This window comes from Macaca nemestrina, chromosome 9 (assembly GCF_043159975.1).
Source record: "Macaca nemestrina isolate mMacNem1 chromosome 9, mMacNem.hap1, whole genome shotgun sequence".
NCBI lineage: Eukaryota > Metazoa > Chordata > Mammalia > Primates > Cercopithecidae > Macaca > Macaca nemestrina.
This window is the reverse complement of record NC_092133.1, coordinates 29,946,744-29,965,233: the sequence shown is the minus strand read 5'-3', so window position 1 is coordinate 29,965,233 and position 18,490 is coordinate 29,946,744. Positions and strand designations below refer to the sequence as shown.

At 53.5% G+C, this 18,490-nt stretch overlaps 1 protein-coding gene across 4 annotated transcripts in view; it reads right to left on the bottom strand.

Annotated features, from left to right (window-relative positions):
• Nucleotides 1-18,490, bottom strand: part of LOC105478319 (SH3 and PX domains 2A) — a 250,954-nt gene that overhangs the window by 104,400 nt on the left and 128,064 nt on the right. For all 4 annotated transcript variants that reach the window (XM_011735447.2, XM_011735444.2, XM_011735445.2 and 1 more), the window contains one exon: nt 17,906-17,997. In XM_011735447.2, coding sequence (XP_011733749.1) covers nt 17,906-17,997 — 92 coding nt within the window. The remainder of the gene's footprint in view (nt 1-17,905; nt 17,998-18,490) is intronic.

The window sequence follows — 18,490 nt, the reverse complement described above, 5'->3', positions numbered from 1 at the left end:
GGCCGGTTTTACAGCCTCCTCTCGGCAGAGGTTTTTTAAGTTCTGGGGACAGTGATGCCGGACCAATGCTGTCCCCAGCTGCCAGCCTAATGCACTTTCTGGCACCCCCCACAAACCTTGTTCTAGCACAGCACTCGGTTATTTCCTGTGTGGCTCCCATCATTCCCATTATGTCTTTGTCATTGCTTTGTTTGTCTTTCTTGCTCTCAACAGTAGGCTCCCTGAGAGCATGAACTGTGTGTGTCTTGCCAGGCCCAGCATAGGGCTGGTTATAATCTTGTTTCCTGAATGAATGCATGAATTCACTGACAACCAGTAACCAAGCTCAGGGCTGCCGGATGGTCTCGAGAGGCTGGTCAGACGCTGCGTCCTCCACCTGTTCTCAACCCCTCCCTGACAGGATAGGCAGACCCTGCATCTCCACTCTCCCCTCCTTTCCCCCCGGAGTAGAGCTCAGTGGAAGTGCCACTTCTTCCGGGAGGTCATCCCTGATTGTCACAGATGGGTCAGCAAGTGCAGAGAGTAGGTTTCCTGCCTGTTTATGAGGATGGACTTGGCAGCAGCCCGTGGCCTCCTGTACTCCGTCCTCTCTGACATCATCTCGGGTTGTCATGGAAACCACCCTGGCATCACAGTGGAGCCCGCATGCTCTTGCTAATGTCCTGCACTATTGCCTCACGTGTGTCTCTCTCCTTTGGCAGTTGGACTACACTGTCTATGGCCTACTTCACCCCTCTCCCTGGCAGGGCTAAACTCTAAGAACAGAGTCTCGTGCTTAGGAAGCGATATTCCCTGGATGCTTACTATGTGCTAGCCATGGCACTGTATATTTCATTTTTTTTTTTTTTTTTTGAGACGGAATCTAGCTCTGTCACCCAGGCTGCAGTGCAGTGGCGCGATCTTGGCTCACTGCAACCTCCACCTCCCGGGTTCAAGTGATTCTCCTGCCTCAGCCTCCTGAGTAGCTGGGATTACAGACGACTGCCACCATGCCCAGCTAATTTTTGTATTTTTAGTAGAGACAGGGGTTTCATTGTGTTGGGCAGGCTGATCTCGAACTCCTGACCTCGTGATCCGCTTGCCTCAGACTCCCAAAGTGCTGGGACTACAGGTGTGAGCCACCGCATCAGGCGGTCTTTCAATTTTTTTAAATTAAAAAACATTTTTTTAGAGACAGGGTCTTGCTATGTTGCCTAAGCTCATCTTGAACTCCTGGCCTCAAGCAATTATCCTGCCTCAACCTCCCAAAGTGCTGGAATTACAGGCGTGAACCACCCGGCCCAGCTGCTCACTGAACTTCATGTACATTATTTCAGTTAATCCTCATAGCCACCCACCAAGAAGAAAATGCTATCATTACTCTCATGTCCCAGAAGAGGAAACTGAGGCATAGTTGGTTAAGTCACTAGCCCAGTGGCAGAGCTGGGATTTGACCCCAGTGCCAGCTGACTCCTAACCATCATGAACTTTTGTGTCTCTCTCTCTACCTTCCCACCCTCCTGCCCTCCTCTGCTAGGAAATCTCCAAGCCTGCACTCAAAGCCACCTGGCCCAGGCTCTCTCCCTCTCCTTTTGCCTCCAAACCCTCCCTCAGCACCCAAGTCCACTTGGAGGCCCAGATCCCCGGCAGCCTTCCCTGCACACCCACAGCCCCCACAGTCTCTCTCCCTCTCCAGTGTCCTTCTGTGCTCCTGCCTTGAGCACCTGCGTGGGACCTGCCTGGCCTCCTCAAGCTCAATGACTGTCCCTGGTACCCTGGGTCAGTCTGGCTGTTCTGGGACAAGGGACACATGAGCTGGACCTCCTCCATGCAGGCCTTCCTGATAACCTTTGCCGGCACCGACCTCAGGCCTTGAGTGAATCATGGTCCCGTCTCCACACTCTTGTTACAGAAACTCAGCTAGGGACAAAGAGCCTCAGCCAGAGCCCCCAGGCTGGGGTGCGGGGTGGTGGGGACTTCCTGAGCTTCCCTGTGGCTGCCAGGCTCTTTCCTCTGGTTCCTGCAGCACCAACCAGTGGCTCCCTCAGTGGCTGCCTCAGTGGGAGGTTGGAGCCCAGGCCTCCCCAGGCGAAGGGCACCGGCAAGCCCGGGCAGTCACCCTAAGCGCAGTGGGAAGCGCAGGCTTTTCGGAAAGCTCCCTCCCTATTGTCTGGGGACGGCCTGGAGGGAGGGGAAAGGGGTGCATGAATGTCCCAGCACCCCATCCCCGGGGAACAGCCTGCAGCCAGGAGCCGGTCCCTGCGAGATGAAGCTTGATGACACCGCACTTGGCAGCCCTGTCTTCCCTGCCCTGTGTCACCTTACTGATGCCTTCTGGTGTCACCTCCAAACTGCCTGAGCGGCAATCCTCAGCCTCAGATCTGCTTCTGGGAAATTCCAAACCAAGATGCCTGCCTTTCCTTGAATTATTTCCTGTCTCGGGCAGCACAAATTGTCCCCTGCTCCTGCCTATTAAGATCCTTGTGGCTGCCAGGACCTAGCCCAGTGCCCAGCACATGAGAGGGCCAGCATGGGGATAAAGCACGTCCCCCATCCTCTGGCTCCTGAGGCAGCACTGCAGTTCTCCAGGTGTCTCAGACCAGGTGACAGGCTCATGGGTGCCCTCTCCTGCTTGGGGTGGGGGCCAGGAAGAGGTGCCCCCGGTAATTAACCTTGAATTCCCTGGCTTGCAGGCACAGCCTGGTCGAATCTGCAGCCTGCCTCTGCCAAATTAAATCAGACCTGGCCACAGTCAAGCTCCTGCTTCTGAGCCATTCAGAGGAGCCAGCCCCTTCTCCCTGTCCATCAGCCAGGCTCCTACTGGAATCTTTTCAAGGGCTCAACTCAGGCCTCCAGGCACCCTCCCATGCCCTGCACCAGGGGTGCTCCAAGCCTGAGGTTGCTCTTGAAATCAGATGGGAAAGTTCTGAGAGCCAGAAAGAGCACTGGACTTGGAGCCAAAAAACCTGGTGCTAATCCAGTTTCTCTGACCTCAGGCAAACCATTTCCCTTCTCTGGACTGCACAACCTGCAAAGGCTGGGCTGGATGATGTCTGGGGAACTGAGCTCCAGAGGCTGGGACTAGGGGCAAACCCTCCCACCTTGTCTCTCACTGGGACACAGCAAGGATGGAAGGAGAGGCTGCTCCGACGACTCCAGAGACTGCAAACCCATGTAGCTGCAAGCGGAGTGATGTTTTGTGGGCACTGATGAGCCAGCCTCTGGCACAGCCGCTTCGACAACAATGATAGTAACAACTGGTACCATTCATTAAGACTGCATGCTGGGCAGCATGCTAAGCCCTTGCCAAGCTTCACTGAGGGCTAGGATAGGTAAGAGGTTCTAGCCCATATTTGCCATACAACTGTTGGCATTGCAAGCCACATGACCTCTCTGTGCTTCAGTGACTTAATCTGCAAACTGGGGAGAAATAACTGTACCCACTTCATAGGATGGATGCAAAAACCAGAGAATTAAAACATGTAGGTTGGCCGGGCTTGGTGGCTCATGCCTATAATCCCAGCACTTTGGGAAGCCAAGGCGGGTGGATCACCTGAGGTTAGGAGTTCAAAACCAGTGTGGCCAACATGGTGAAACCTTGTCTCTACTAAAAATATGGGCATGGGGGTGGGCACCTGTAATCCCAGTTACTTGGGAGGCTGAGGCAGGAGAGTCACTTGAACCCGGGAGGCGGAGGTTGCGGTGAGCTGAGATCACGCCACTGCATTCCAGCCTGGGTGACAGAGTAAGACTAGTCTCAAAAAAAAAAAAAAAAAAAAAAAGGTAGTCTGGGCACAGTAGCTCACACCTGTAATCCCAGCACTTTGGGAGGCCGAGGTGGGTAGATCACCCGAGCTCAGGAGTTGGAGACCAGCCTGGGCAACAGGGCAAAACCCTGCCTTTGCCAAAAATACAAAAAATCAGCTGGGCATGGTGGTGTACACCTGTAGTCAGGAGGCTGAGGCAGGAGAATCACTTGAGCCTGGCAGGTGAAGGCTGCAGTGAGCCGAGATCGCACCACTGCACTCCAACCTGGGTGACAGAGTGAGACCCCATCTCAAAAAAATAAAAATAATTTTAAAAATGTAAGTCACTTAGAAGAATGTCATCACATGGTGAGATACAGTAATCAAGCTCTTGTTAGCTTTCCAGACCTCATAGTAACCCTATGCTGCCACTTCTATGGTCCCTATTTTACTCCTGGGGGGAACATAAGGCCCAGAGAGAGTCATCCTCTCCATTTATTGCATTTACTGTGTCCAGCCTTCAGCTACCACGAGGGATACGGTAGATGCCTGGCGGTAATGTCTCGGCCCTCAGGGTGTGTGCAGCCTCTCAGGGAAGCCAGATGCTAAGGATTTAATTACCTCTGTGGTATATGCCACAAGTGAGACGTCCCAGTATTGGGGTGAGAGGTGGGGATGGCAGGCCCAGGTGTGGTGAGTAAGTGATGAGTTTAGGTGGGGTTAAAAGATTGCCTGGGAGGCCGTGGCAGGAGGATGGCTTGAGCCTAGGAGTTCAAGACCAACCTCAACAACATAGCAAGACCCTACGTCTACAAAAAATTTAAAAAATAGTGGGGCATGGTGGCATGTGCCAGTAGTCCTAGCTACTCGGGAGGCTGAGGCAGGAGGACTGCTTGAGCATAGCAGTTTGAAGCCACAGGGAGCTGTGATGGTGCCACTGCACTCCAGGACTGGGAGACAGAGAGAGACCTTGTCTCTAAAGATAGTAATAATAAAAAACGGTTGTCCCACCTGGCACATAGCTGGTGAGGGGCAGAGCCAGGATCTGAAGTTACACCTGTGAGTCCAAGGCCACCTCCCTTAACAGCTCTGCCACCTTCCTTCCCAGGAGCATCCCAAGAGGGAAAAATGATTATAAAAAGCCAAGCTGACAATCAGCAACTCATGCACTTTCTGTTGAACAGCTGAGCTACCAGAACACCTGGCATTTCCCTGGGTAGAAAGCTGGGCATCATTGTAGTGCAGCCTCTTGGCCTGTTGCCTGCACCTACTGGCCTTCTAAGAAGTTTTGGGGGAAGTAAGCATTGCATTTGAGGTGGGCTTCCCATTGACCTGGGGCACCTAACTACCTGGGGCTGGGGATGAAGTTCAACGTGAACACCCAGCTGGGCCACTGGAATCAATAGGCAGGGAACGTGCCCACCGAGATGAACACCGTCCCCCTTCACCCTGGGTGCCAACTCAGGGTTAGTCCACCTCAGAGCTGCACTGGGAAGGCCAGGCGGGCCTCGTCCCTGGGCTACTGAGCAATCTGTGCAAGAGCAGTGCAGCAGCTGGAACTACCAGAGGGCCCAGAAATCACAGCAGCAGCAAGTGGGGCAGAGACTCAGTCCCTGGGAACATGCATTTCCTCCTCTCACACAGGAGCAGAGGGAAGGGATACCAACAGGTCTTCAAAACCTGGAGTTCAGCAAGAATATAAAATGTCCCTCTGGTGGCCAGGCATGGTGGCTCACACCTCTAATCCTGGCATGTTGGGAGGCAGAGGCGGGAGGATTGCTTGAAGCCAAGAATTTGCGACTAGCAGGGGCAACAGAGCCAGACCCCGTCTCTATAAAAAATTAAAACAAAAAAATTTTCCTGCCATGGCGGTATGTGCCTGCAGTCCTAGCTACTTGGGGGCTGAGGTAGCCTGGGACGTCCAGGCTGCAGTGAACCGCGATTGTGCCACTGCACTCCAGCCTGGGTGATGGAGAGAAACCCTGTCTCAAAATTAAAAAACAAAAAAAAAGGAAAGAAAATAACCCCAAAACCTCCCTCTGGGATCTTTTAAGGGAGTTGGAAATGTTCTAAAATTGGATTGTGGTGATGGTTGCACAACTGTAAAAGTATTACTAATCAATGAATTAATTGTACACTTAAAACAAGTACATATTATAACATGTAAATTATACCTCAGTAAAGCTGTCTGGGGGAAACGCTCCCCTGGCTCTGACCACTGAGCCAGGCTCCGGGCCGCGTGTCCTGAGTGGGGTTTTGCACATAGCCATCTGCGTGCCCTCTGGACTCATGACTCCCCATGTGCCAAATGGGCCATTCATGACAGAGGGTGTGGGGGGCTAAGGGCTTAGTCTGTGGTTTGGGAGTGGGAAGCCTGGTTTTCTGAGTGCTTCTAGAACCAGCTTCCCTGTGTCTGTTCCATCAAAGGAGCCTGTACCAGCCAGGCAGCACCCCTCCTCAGAGGCCTGAATCCTCCTGGGACAGGAAGCCCCTCCTTGGAGCTCCTGAGGCTGGGGAAGGGTCTCGACAGGCTGCCCTGGGAGGCCTGGACCAGACTTGGCAGTCTCAGTAAACCTGGTACCTTTTCAGGGATGTGGCCCAGCAGGAAACCTGGGTTCCCCTTAAAAGATCCCAAATGTGGCACATGCCCTCAACTCTACCTTCAGCCCCCGTGGTGACCATGGCAACCACAGCGTCCTGATGCAGTTATTCTGCCCTTATGTCCGATGAAGGCTCCCATCCTGAAGTTTGGAGCTAGTTGCCCCAGCCAAGTTCAGGTGCTTCTCACTTCATCCTCAGCTCACCCACATTTGGGTTGTGGACTTGGAGCTGAAGGGCAAGGGCATGAATCCAGCCTCTGACACTTCCTAGCTGAGAGGCAAGTCAACCAGTCTCAGCCTAAGGTCCCTAATCTGCAGAAAGGAGCGTGGACATCCCAGGATTGTACGGATGCTCAAACAAGATAAACCATGCTCAAGGGTCCAGCACGGCTTTAGTGCAGCATCGGCCAGAGGAGGGGAGCTGTAGTATCCGATATGGCCATGGGGTGGAGCCAGATACACATGTATCTCATGAACTGAGGGATTCAAAGTGACCCAAAGTTACAGGCGTGCCCAAACTCCAATCACCCTCAAGATCCAACTTATAGAGCCTGTGAAGGGGAAGGAGTCACAAGGTCTCTGGATGCTTGTCCCTTTCATCTCAAACTATATCTATGAATATCTCCCATTCCCACAGACATCCAGCCCCACTCTAGAACCTGGACTATTGCGATAGCCAACAGGTTCTGCTAGGATCTCAGAATATCAGAGCCAGGAGAAAGCCCAGAGACGCCTAGGTTCTGCCCGTTTACCTGGTGCTGAAGTGTAGCAATTGTTACTGACCACCTCAGGCCTATCTCCTCTTGGCCTAGCCCTAGCCAAAAATCCCTTACTGTCACGGAAGATGAAATTTCTTTCAATCCTTGAAACACAATCTCAGGGACTCCCTTTGGCCTGGACGCCCTCCTCTGCCACTCTCCTTGAGTAGTGAGTGAGCTCTTGCTTTAGTCTCAGCCTGAATGCCACCTCCTCAGGGAGCCTACCTGACCACCTGAGCAGGCTGGCTTGTTGCTGTGCAAGGCCCTGCACTTACTACAATCAGTTGTTCTTTTTCTGCCTTCCCCATTATCAGCAGCTGTTATAAGCCCTGTTTTATAGGCAAGGACATTGAGGTTTTGGGATTTTAAATAATTCCCAGGCCACACGGCAGGTAGGGGAGGAGCCAGGGCTTGCAAGAGCCTATAATGATTTGCCGCCTCCTACGGAAGCAAGCCAGGCCCATGCCATGCTACCCTCCCCCTTAGACCACCAGGGCCCTGAGAGCGGGGACTGAGCTACTCCTGCAGTCCTGGGCCTCACGTCGAGATGATCTAGAAACACTTGCATGAACACACACCTCCCACGAAGATGCAACAGAGGAAGCCTGGTCTCAGTGGCCGAAGACCCAGGTTCTAGGTTCAGCTCTGCCTTAAGCTCCCCATGGTGGGGTAACTACCCAGGGACTAGGAACATGGAGGGTAGTGATAACCAGGCAGGGGAACCAAGACCCACCTCGGACACAACATAACAGCAAAGCAGGCCTCGGCGCCGAGGCGCCAAAGTGCTCTGTAGGCCTTCCTTGGGGGTGAGACAGTGGGCACGTGGGGGCCTTGAGGTTTCAGAGAACATAGAAAGCACAAGCCCAAGAAATTAATGGGGGACCCAGTCTACCCCCACACACTCCCGCACCAGGATACCCTTCCCTGCCACCTTCCTCCCCAACCTGCAGAAAATACTGTGCCAGGCCTGAAAACAGAGTCATCCTCTCTCCCGGGACACGGGCCTCCCAGGCGTGTGCTCTGTGAGCTGGGCCGGACTGGGGCTGTTTGAATCTGCTTCCCTCCAGCTCGCCGACCCAGCATGACGGCTGAGCCTGCAGAAGTCCTTGTTCCCCACGGCCAATGCCCCTTTCAAGTGGGTTGGACACAGCTTCCTGTGGGCACTTCCCTGCCACCTGCCCACCCAGGTTGAAAGGGGCATAGCAGGGGATGGACAGGGTTTATTTATCTAACGTTCTGTTCCCTCCCTCAGCCTTCCAAAGCTCCGAGGTCCAGCTCGCCCTCCTGCCCATCAACATAAAGAGGCTATTTGTGCAGTAGCCAGTGGCAGGGGGCTGCAAGGACAGTGTGGCCCATGTCCCTGGCCAGATGGGAGGTGGCAGGGCTTTACAGAGTACACAGAACCATTTTGATGATGGATGTCTGACCAGAACTCAGCCAGGCACATATAGGTGGGCTTTCTACCCCAATCCCCCAGGAGAGACAGGGACATGGGATGCCCTGGAGTTTCCAACAGCCTGCAGGGTGGTGGGGGCAGCCTCACTCCACAGGCAGCACCAGCCCTGGCCAGGACTCCCAGAGCGGAGAGGCACTCAGTGAGACGCTCCTCTCCCAGCTCTCACCTTCAGCTCAGCCAACCCCATTCCATTCCCCCAGCCTTTTCAGGGTGGCTACTCTGTACCCAGGCCTGGGCAAATGGAGGAAACGGGAAGAAAAACAGAAAATCCCATTTCCTGAGCTTCCGTGATGGGCCAAGTACACTAGGGGCATTTTCTACGCATTTGCTCCCTTGAACCTCACAACCATTTTGCCACGTGTACCATGGGGGCCTTGCACAGATGGGGAAACAGACCAGAAGAGGAGAAGTGAGCCATTCAAGCTCACAAGCAGAGCTGGGTGTTCCCACGGTTGCCGCTGCAGTTAATTTAACTCAATTCACAATTTCAGCTTTAACCCTTGAGGTGATTAGCCTATGCGGTCCCTGGCATACAGCTGGCACTCAATAACTACCTGCAGAGTGAAGGAAGGCTGCTGTGGAGACACTCCAGTGCTCTGTCCACAACCTTCCATTTGCCTCCCAGGAAAAGGAGGGGAGTGGGAGGGTGTATGACTCAGTGCCCAGTTTGTGATCCACACACATCCCAATTCATTCTCCCCAGTGCGGGAGCAGTGACTCCGTGTGACTTACAGAGAACGGAAGGCCACACTGTCAACCCACAGCAATGCTGCTGGTGAGCAGGAAAGCCTGGACTCTAACTCAAGAGGCTGGCAGCCAGACACAAGCCGAGCAGTCGCCCTGCCTTCCCGAACAGGCCAGACCTGGCATTCGACTGGGATTGGGGACGTGGGGCTCCTGGAGGAGACGCCCCACATTCTCAGTGCTATTCTGGCTGCACTGCCACACACACCACCTTGGCCCTCATCTTCCTACTGGGACCCCGAGGCAGGGCTGGCAGAGTCCCTCTGTCCTCCTGGGCTCTGCTTCTCCCAGGCGAACGGCAGCAACAACCTCTGTCCGCCTCACTGGACTCCCCACAATTTTACCATCACTCCGAGATGAAACAACCATCCCCAAAATACAAATGGGAGGGGAGGGTGAGAAAGCCATGCAGAGGAGAGTGTCTTCTCGAGTCTGACCTCCTCCCACCCCAGGCCCCAAGCAGCACCTGCCCCTGCCCTGGCCCTCCTTCCCTGGCAGCCTCCCTCAGCGTCCTAAGCCAGCCCCTCTGCCACCTTAACCAGCCTGGCCCAGTTCCCAAATCTGTGCTCTGGCTGGAGCAGGCCTCCCACAGGATGGCCTCCCCTTTGGCCTGCCCTGGGGTTCCCTGCAGGAGGCAGGGACACTGGGGGTGGACTCTGCCCCCTGGGGAGTGTTGGGGGCCCCTGATGGGCAGGCTGAGGCAGGGATGGTTCTGGCCTGGCCTTGGCCCATCCGCCTCTCACCCCAGGTCCCTTGGAACATTGGGGCATTGTTCTACTGTATGACAGAGGGTGACTCTGTGGCCCTGGGATGAAGAACAGAAACCAGTTTAGCAGGGCTCTCTGCTCCTCCCATGCAATGTCAGGAATTTAACCAGAATTCTGGCTGGCTTCAGCAGGAAGAAACAAGCCCAGGCCGAGAGCAGCAAGTGGGAGGTGACCGTCTACCCACTGTGTGGGCCCACTATGTGTCCCATAGTGGGTAAGAGGTGGTACCCAGGCCAGTGGGCTGGCAAGAGGCCTGAGAAGAAGGATACTAAGTAAGTGACAAGAGCAGGGCAGATCAGCTCAGCCCTGGCCTCAGTTTTCCCCTCTGTGATACAGGTGCACCAAAGGCATGTGTGCCCACCCTGCCCACAAGCTTGGACCACCAGCAGTGGTCAAGGAGGCTGCAACCTCAGCCCTGAGGTTGCAAAGGCAGCCTTGCATCTCCAGAAGTGGAGAACGTGTGTGTGTATATGGGGGGAGGTGATGTGGGGCCTGCTGCTGCTGTGCCCTCCCACCTGGGGCCACCATGATGGGGACAGGAAACACTGGCCTTGGCAGTGCTGACACCATGCCAGGTTTGTTCGGCACTTTATGTGTGCGAAAGCATCATCCTAACATCTACCTTCGGAGGCAGCAACGATTCCCACTCTACAGGTAAAGGAAACTGAGGCACACACAGGCCTTGCAACTTGCCTGAGGCAAGTGGCAGAGCTGGTCTCTGACCCCTGGCCCCCTGACTCTGGAGAGGCTGAGAATCCTCCTGGCTCTGCTCCCCTGAGGTGGGCAGTTCAATGTATAACTCTCTTAAATGGCCTGGCTTTATTCTGGCACAGTTGGGCAATCACCCAACACATTAGGTGCCAGGTCCTGGGGGTCCAGAGATGTGGGTTCCTTGGTGGGGAAAGATGCATAAGCAGATCTCAAGGCTGCCAGGCTGCCAGCTCTAGGGAGGGCTTTCTGGAGGAGAAGCTCAAGCTGAGTCTGGAGACAGAGTAGGATGCAGTCCCAGAGCGCGTGGGGAGGAGGGGAGGGTGCTCCTGGTAGAGGGAACCATGGGGTAGGGCATGGAGGCTGGAGACAAGCTAAGAAAAGAATGAGGGCATGGCCACTGGGCCAGGAGGCTGCAGAGACACAAAGGTGGGTCCCAGGGCCCTACGGTCAGATCTTTCTCCCACCAGAACTGCATCCTCCTGGGGATCTGCAGACAGAGTTCCTAGTGTTCGCTTTAAAGACTTTTCGATTCCTCATTTCCATTGGATGAGAATTTAAAACGGAACACAAAGAGGCATTTCTGGGTCACGCAGTTGACCACGTGGTGAGTCCTGCCGGGCCAGCTTGGGCCTGCCTTTAGCTCCTGTTTGCCCTTGTTGACACCATATGGGAGGACTGCATCTCGGGGTGAGAGGTCTTGCCTATGGAAGCAAGGGATTCTCAGGAGATTGGGCAGAGTAAAGCGAGGGGGAGCTGAGTCAGTAAAGTGGCCTCAGGACACTGCCAGGAGGCAGGTCATGCTCACAGCGGGGTTATCTCAGCTACTATGGAGGGTGTCTCTTGGTGTGGCTTCCATGTGTGTGGTTTTTTTTGTTTTTTTGTTTTTTTTTTTAAGATACAGGGTCTGTCTCTGTTGCCCAGGCTGGAATGCAGTGGTACAATCATAGATCACTGTAACCTCAAACTCCTGGGCTTAAGCAATCCTCCTGCCTCAGCCTCCTGAGTAGCGAGGACCACAGGTGTGTGCCACCCATGCCTGACTCATTTTTTTTTCTTTCTTTCTTTTTTTTTTTTTTGTAGAGATGGGGGTCTCACTATGTTGCTCAGGCTGGTCTCAAACTCCTGGGCTCAAGCAATCCTCCCGCCTTGACCTCCTGAAGTGCTGGGATTACAGGCGTAAGCCAACGCACAGGGCCAAGAGCATGTCTTTATCTGCCTTCTTTAGGATTTGGTGACCAAGGGTCTCCTCATCCCAAGCTGTCACATGGCTCCCCAGAAATTCACACAGGAAAGACCAAGAAACTACATCAAGCTTCTCTTGCCCACCCCTGCCCATTGACCCCTCATGACTGCTGGGCAAAGGGCTGGGGGCTGGGGGAGCTGGAGGGGCCTAACAGAACTGCACCCAGGCTCCAAGCCCTGCCTCTCCGCTTGGCTGCATGGCCTGGGGAAGCCAGGTAACTGCCAGCAACTTCACTTCCCCATCTGCTAAACAGGGATAATAACACCACCTTCGCGGGCAGCCTAAAATTTAAATGAGTATTTAAATAAGCATTATGTACAGTACAGAAGAGGGGACCAATACAATAAGGCAAACACTCTTCCTTTTTCTTCCTTTCCCTTTCTGCTCCCCTCCCTCCCTCCAGTCAGGACACACACACACACACACACACACCCCTATTCAACTGCTGGCTTTCCAAGAACACACTGCTGGAGACCAAATGTTTGTGTCCCACCTAAATTCATATGTTAAATCCTAATGCCCAAGGTGATGTAGTAGGAGCCGATGAGGCCATGGTCACTGGCCCTCATGAATGAGATCAGTGCCTTATAAAAGAGAACCCAGAGAGCTTGTTTCCCTGTCCACCAGGGTAAAGATAACTATCTATGAACCAGGAAGCAGGCCCTCACCAGACACGGAATCTGCTGGTGCCTTGGTTTAGCACTTGCCAGCCTCTTTCATAAGAACTGTGGGAAATTTATTTCTGTTGTTTATAAGCCACCCAGGCTATGGTATTCTGTTCCAGCAGCCTGAACAGACTAAGACACACACCATCCTCAAAGGATAACATCAAATGGGCTGAGGTGGGTACCCACCTGCTCTGGCTGGGGTGGAGGTGGGGAGAGGTGCTGCTGAGGAGGTTGGGAAGGCACAGTGGGTGTGAGCTGAGTGATGGGTTGGGTCAGGGCTGTGGTTAGAACCGTAGGTCTGGGGCCAGCCTGCCTGGCTTGGATCTTGGCCCTGCACCTGCCAGTTGGGTGACTTTAGGTGAGCTGCTTCATGTCCCTGAGCCTTCAGCTCCTTGGTAAAATCATGTCACAGTCATACTTACCATGTAAGACCATAGTGAGGACTGAATGACAACAATCATTCATCCAGCAGAGACCCTCTGAGACCCTGCTCTGGGACAGGCACTGTTCTGGGTGCTGGGGATACAGCTTTGTTCTGTGAACAGAACAAAGACAAGTTCCCACTCTCCTGGAGCCTGTGTTTCAGTGGCAGGGACCAACAGTAAAAACAGCAAGTGTCTTAGTCCGTTCAGGCTGTTACAGCAAAGTACCCTACACTAGGTCATTTCATTTGCTTTTTTTTTTTTTTTTGAGATGGAGTCTTGCTCTGTCACCCAGCTGGACTGCAGTGGTGCGATCTCAGCTCACTGCAACCTCTGCCTTCTGGGTTCAAGCTATTCTCCTGTCTCAGCTTCCCGAGTAGCTGGGATTACAGGCACGTGCCACCACGCCTGGCTAATTTTTATATTTTTAGCAGAAACGGGGTTTTGCCATGTTGGATAGGCTGATCTCAAAGTCCTGACCTCAGTGATCCACCCGCCTTGGCCTTCCAAAGTGCTGGGATTACAGGTCTGAGCCACCACGCCCGGCCACACTAGGTAATTTCTTAACAACAGAAATTTATTGCTCACAGTTCTGGAGGCTGGAAAGTCCAAGATCAAGGCGTCAGCAGATTTGGTGCCCAGTGAAGCCTGGTCCCCACAGATGGTGCACTCTGGCTGTGTCCTCCCATGGCAGAAGGGGCAAATGCTGTGTCCTCACATAATGGAAGGGGCAAGGGCCTTGCTGGAGCCTCTTTCATAAGGGCACAAATCCCATTAACCTTCCTGGGGGTGCTGCGTGAGGAGGCAAAACCACCATGGCTGCTCTGTGCCAAGCTCATCAAAGGTGTCCATGAAGAACATCCTTTCTGTGCAGGGCCAGTGGTCTGGAAGAGCAACCGCTAGCCGACTCCATGGGCCTGGCTTTCTGCCTGCAGAAGCCAGCGAGCGGCCTGGGATCAAAGCCGAAGCGCTTGGGCCTGTTGCCCACCTCCCCCACTGAGTCTGGGCTGTGACAGACCTTGTCTTCTCTGGAAGATGGAAAGGGAAGACGGTCCCCCGCCCCAGCCCCCATGAATTCTCAACGGACCCTGCAGCAGCACACTTGAAAGAAGCCAGGGGTTATCTGCAAAATTCCAATTAAATCCACCGGCTTTGATAATTTGATAAGCCACTCCACAGTCGCCCCAGAGTCAAAATACGCTGTTACTCGATCCTGTGTTTATGTTCTAGGCTGGAGGGAAGGGAGGCGCACAGTGGCCTGGGAAGGTCCAAGCAGCCGGAGTGGGAGGAGTTGCAGGCACTAGTCTGACACATCGGCAGCCTGTCAGCCGAGGGTCACGGGCAAGGTCTGGCTCTTTTGTGACAGGCACACTCTGCAGTGGAACACAGGTCTCTCTTGGTGGGTCCTGGAGGCGGAGCAGAGACGGGCCGGCCCAGGGGAGGGGAAGCCCCTCAGAACTGCCTGGCCACAGCTGAGCTCACTTCCTGAGCCTCAGACCTGTCCTGGGGTTGGAGGCATTCCTATTCCCAGGCCCCTAACTTGCCAGACCAGTGGTGACCTGGCCCACGTAGCCAATACCACCTCAAGAAAGAGGCAGATAACCTCTGCTGGCCTGGTGGTGGAGCGGCCAAATGCTTCACAGCCCCTCCCTGCAAAAGTCAGGCAGGGGCGGAGCGCGCACGCGTTCCATTCTGTTCCCCAGCCGTCTATGAACACAGGCGTGGAGCACTTCCTGTGCACCAGTAGCACCTGGCCGGGTTATTTGAGTAAACCCTCTTGACCAGCTCATGAGTTCTGCATTATCTCGTTTCAGGGAAACAGAAATGCAGAGACGTTGAGCAAATGGCCAAAGATCACCGAGCATTAAGTGGCAGGGCCTGACCCCAGAGCCTGACCCCACAAAGCCATGGCCTGCTGCCTCACCAACAGCCAAGAGTCTCGCTGAGCCTGGTTTCCACTGTTCCTCAAGGGCCTCCTAGAGGTGGGCAAAAGGCTAACTTAATGCTATGAATGAAGTGAGGCCAATGGATTCAGGTGACTGGCAAAGAGCAGGTTTGGAGGCATGGATCACAGGCAGGGTCAGCTGCTTTTGTGGCGATACACTTGCTGCCTCCACCATCGATGATCCTGATCCTTTTCCCCCATGGCGGGGTACACGATCACGGGGGATTCCAATGGCCACCCACCTAGGGAGGAGCATCTCCTCTCTCCCCATGCAAGGACAGAGAATGAGAGGCTTGGAGAGAACATCACAGCTGGGCACAGGCAGGGTCAGGTGAGGACCCAGGGATACTGCTGCCAGGCTCAGAGCCTTCCCTTGCCCTGAGGCAAGGCAAGGATAAAGAAGGAAGGGGCAGGAGCGCAGAGAGGCGGGGACAGAAAGGAGACACTGAGGAGCTTCAGACCACAGTTCCCAAACCAGCGAAGCAGGCAGGAGAAACAGAAGAGTGGGGGCTTCTGCTTGCAACCTGGAAGTTCTGGGTTCAAATTCCCGCTCTAGCTGTGAGCTCCTGTTTTCTAATCTGTAAAGTGGGGATAAGAATATACAAGCCCTGGCCGGGCGCGGTTGCTTATGCCTGTAATCCCAGCACTTTAGGAGGCTGAGGCAGGCAGATCACTTGAACTTAGGAGTTCGAGACCAACCTGGTCAACATGGTGAAACCCCGTTTCTACTAAAAATACAAAAATTAGCCGGGTGTGGTGGCATGGCCTGTAATCCCAGCTACTAGGGAGGCTGAAGTAAGGGAATTGCTTGAACCTGGGGAGGTGAAGGTTGCAGTGAACCGAGATCACTGCACTGCACTCCAGCCTGGGCGACAGAGCGAGACTCTGTCTCAAAAAAAAAAAAAAAAAAAAAAGAATATACAAGCCCTGGTACAAACCTCTCCTACCTCTCATCATCTGAGTTTCATGGATAACCCTTGGAGGTAGCAAGAACAGGGTTTCATCACTATTCCCTTTTTACAGATGGTTCCCTATTTCTCACTATTCTTTCTTTTTAAATTTTAAATTTTTATTTTTTGTAGAGACAAGGTCTCGCTATGTTGCCAGGGCTGGTCTTGAACTCTTGGGCTCAAGAAATCCACCTGCCTTGGCCTCCCAAAGTGCTGGGATTACAGGTGTGAGCCACTATGCCTAGCATCTTTTTTTTTTTTTAAATCAGCTGAATTTAAGATTCATCCCCGTTTCTCTCTAAATGTAGAAACTTCGGCCAGCACTGAGCCACTAGGGACCACAGAGAAGCTCGGGGAAGTTACGAGGGATCTGCCTGGACATCACACAGCTAGTAGCAGCAGAACTGGGATGTGAACTCAAGACCTTGCATCCTATACCTTGTGGCTTTCCACTGCTTCACACTGTGAACCAAGTTACTGATAAGCTCCTGATGGTTCACAGTGCTTGCTTCTTGCCTGAGGCAGCCATCAATGAAGATGGCCTTTGCTAGGCCAGGTGCGCCTCGGAGCTGCATTTTCCTCCCTCAAAATGCCCAGGCCATTTCAGGCTATTAGTCTTTTAGCAAGCATGAAGAGAGAAGGGTCCCTTTAGGCAGGACTGCCATGTGTGGGTGTGCAGGCCACATACTCTACAACCTCATGGGCATATTCACAGAAAGTGCAGTGTGAATGGCACCTCCAGAGCCATGCAATGCCCACCTTCATCTTCAGGCTTTCTCCTCCCCATCACCAGTTTCCACCTGCCTCTCCCCACCTGGCCCAGAGAGTTTCTGTGTCCTACTCTCTCCTTTCCCTCTGTAGTAGCCACCCCATCTGCCTCTCCCTCACCCATCTGGTACTTTAAGCTTCCAGGGGATAGCCAAGGAGTGAGGTGATTCATCATCATCCCTTTAAGTCCTCTCCCCAACTCTCTCTCTTACCCAACACCCCTCCTTGCCTTCTGCCCACCAGCTCCTAGGTGGGAACTGGATTTTTCTCTCCAACGAGAACCTATGCTGGGGACTGTAGGTGAGCAGAACGCTCTGAGCAAGAGAGCATGGCCGTCTGGATGGAGTTGGGTCCTGAGTGTGAGAAACCAGCATGGTTGTGTGGGCCATCTTGACCACCAGCCCAGAGCATCCCAGTTTCAGAGAGAAAAAAGACCTGCATGGTTCCCCGCTTCTCTCCAAACATGGAAACATTAGCCAGCACTGGGCCACTAAGAACTACAGACTTAGGTTCAGGTCTTGGCCTGTCTCCTGTCAAACCATCTGCATGACTTTGGGGGAAAAGCACCTGACCTCACCAAGCCATGGTTTTCTCCTCTGTAAATAGGACTATTGAATATGATAATGCCTATCATAAAATGCTATCCATAAAAGACACTGGGTAAATTCATTATGATTTTTTATGATGATTATAAAATCTGTTGGAGCAGCCCAGGACTGCTGTTATTCGGCAGGTGAGTTTTCAGCCTGGGCAGTGCACGCTGGGAGCTCTGCAGCCATAACAGCAAAGAGCAAGGACTGTGCTAGCCCTGAGCAGTCTCAATGGCATGTCCATTATATTTTGGGTTATCTCATCTGCTCCTTGTAATAACCCTGTGAGTCAGAAAGAGTTTGTAGGAAAATCTGCTCCACAAATGCAGAGACACTCTCGCTTTGCAGCCCTGGGGTAAAGGAAAATGAAGAGTGGGCTCTGACACTAGGAGCCTGGGGAATAATGTCCCCCATTCATTTGGACCACTGTTCTTTAGATCGGCTGGCCCTGCTAGCTCTCCTTCTGCTTGTGTTCCCACAGCCCCAGCCTCCCCAGGCTGACCACCGCTTTAGCCCATGCCTCCCTAGCACATGGGAGAGGCCTGAGTTATTACGTACTCTTTTGGAGGGTTGACATCCTCGGGTCGAGCCTCAAAAAACCGGAAGACTTCGTCACACTGTGAAATGTGTGGGGGCAGCCGGACAAGTGCCTGTGGAAAGACAGGAGGAAAGGGCATTAGGTGTGATGAACTTGGGAACAGGGAAACCAAGACAGTGTCACCTTGCACCAACAGTGACAGAGAGGATCAAGAACTGTGCCATGGAAGACATGGTCAACCAGCCACCCATCTGTCCACCCAGAAAACTAATCAACAAATCAACCGCCGGGCGCGGTGGCTCACGCCTGTAATCCCAGCACTTTGGGAGGCCGAGGCGGGCGGATCACAAGGTCAGGAGATCGAGACCACGGTGACACCCTGTCTCTACTAAAAATACAAAAAATTAGCCAGGCGCCGTGGCGGGTGCCTGTAGTCCCAGCTACTCGGGAGGCTGAGGCAGGAGAATGGCGGGAACCTGGGAGGCGGAGCTTGCAGTGAGCCGAGATCGCGCCACTGCACTCCAGCCAGGGGGACAGAGTGAGACTCCGCCTCAAAAAAAAAAAAAAAAAAAAAAATCAACCAATCAAATAATGAATGAAACAAC